At 33.9% G+C, this 1,586-nt stretch overlaps 1 protein-coding gene across 1 annotated transcript in view; it reads right to left on the bottom strand.

Annotated features, from left to right (window-relative positions):
• Positions 1-1,586, bottom strand: part of LOC106001606 (vomeronasal type-2 receptor 116-like) — a 21,718-nt gene that overhangs the window by 5,645 nt on the left and 14,487 nt on the right. Inside the window, 1 exon segment of the mRNA XM_013036652.1 lies at positions 10-291. Coding sequence (XP_012892106.1) covers positions 10-291 — 282 coding nt within the window.

Raw genomic sequence — 1,586 nt, 5'->3', positions numbered from 1 at the left:
TGTTGGGACGGCCAAGAAAGAGCAAAGAACAGAGGAAACAGAAGATGAGGGAGATGAGCAAGATGTAGCTGAGAGCCCTGTTATTGGCCTTGACAATGGCAGTGTCTTGGTATTTCACAAACATTCCAAGAACAGCAGCAGTTAGCAAGGAGAAGCAAAGAGCCATGCTAGCCAGAGCTATGCCCAAGGGATCTTCAAAAGCCAGGAAACTTGCAGTTTTCAAGAAGCATTGAGTCCTGTGTGTGTTGGCATACTGATGATCTGGACACTTCACACATTGCTCCATATCTGCTGAGACATGTATAATATGATTATTTATTTTTAGGAACCTTGTTTGTTTCAAATAATTTAGGAAATTTTTTACTTAGGTGAAATCCTCAGATGTCAGCATTTACTATCATAAAAGTGCTTTCATATTTTATATATTATATTTTTCTTCTTTATTCTGAATTTTTTATTGTCAAGGTGATGTATAGAGGGGTTACAGCTACCTAAGTAAAGTAATAAGTACATCCCTTTTCAAACTTGTTACCCCTTCCCTCATTTTTCCCCCAGTTTCCCTCTCTGCCTCTTTCTCCCCACAAGTTTTATGCATCATTTGGATATAGTTTTGTGTTTATTGCTGTTGCATTGGTTCCTCCCTTGGCCTTTAACTCACCATTCTGTTGTTTCAATTCTCTTCCCTAATTCAAATAAACATAAACAAATGCAAATATAGTTACCAAATGCAAATATAGTTAAAGCAGGGGATATAGCATAGGGAGGAAAAGGTACAAAAGATCCACAAAATTACATAGTTCATTAAAAAAACAAAAACAAAGAAAATCTTTTGTATCCATATCATGGAGCTCATTTTCCTTAGCATCATCTTATATGGTCATATGTACATAGCCATTGAAATTTTCTGTTCATCTGGTAAGATTATCCTAGATGTTTACTAATTATTTCATCGAGCCTTTGTTTCTTTAGGTCAAGTTTACTTCACTAAATATGATTTTTTCCAAGTCTTTCCATTTCCTTACAAATGGGGTGGAGTTTATGCTTCTTTTTGATTCAACATTTTGTTACTCAATGACTATCACATGTATTGATGATATAACAGTTTGGCCATTATAATATTTTTTCTACAATAATTCAAACTCTCATTAAGAGTTGTTCAATCATAATTGTAATTATATAGCTTACGTTTCTCTACATATTTCTGTAAAGCACTAATTTTACCCTGTGGTATATTATCCTTGATTTCATCTTATTATGTTTGTCTCACCTGTGAACCTGTAGGAACAGATTGACCACTCTTGGACACTCTATAGTCATGCTCTCTTCTTACACTGAATCTAACTTACTGGGCCCTTGTCCTTTGCCAAGAAGTTTTCTAGACACTGAGAAATAAAGATATGTGAGGTCTATGTTTTCTGTGTGCATAAAATATCTTTTAAGATGAATATTCTTCATAATAAAATATGTTTAATTTTCTATTAGAGTTTAGACTTGTCCTATTGATTATTGATAAGAAGGATTACTGGAGATAACTTTGTCTGCAAGAGTCTGAAAAATGTTACTAAATATATAATTCAAAGCCATGG

Source organism: Dipodomys ordii, unplaced genomic scaffold (assembly GCF_000151885.1).
Source record: "Dipodomys ordii isolate 6190 unplaced genomic scaffold, Dord_2.0 Scaffold332, whole genome shotgun sequence".
NCBI lineage: Eukaryota > Metazoa > Chordata > Mammalia > Rodentia > Heteromyidae > Dipodomys > Dipodomys ordii.
Note: the sequence above shows the minus strand (reverse complement) of the source record. Positions and strands in the feature narration are given on the sequence as shown.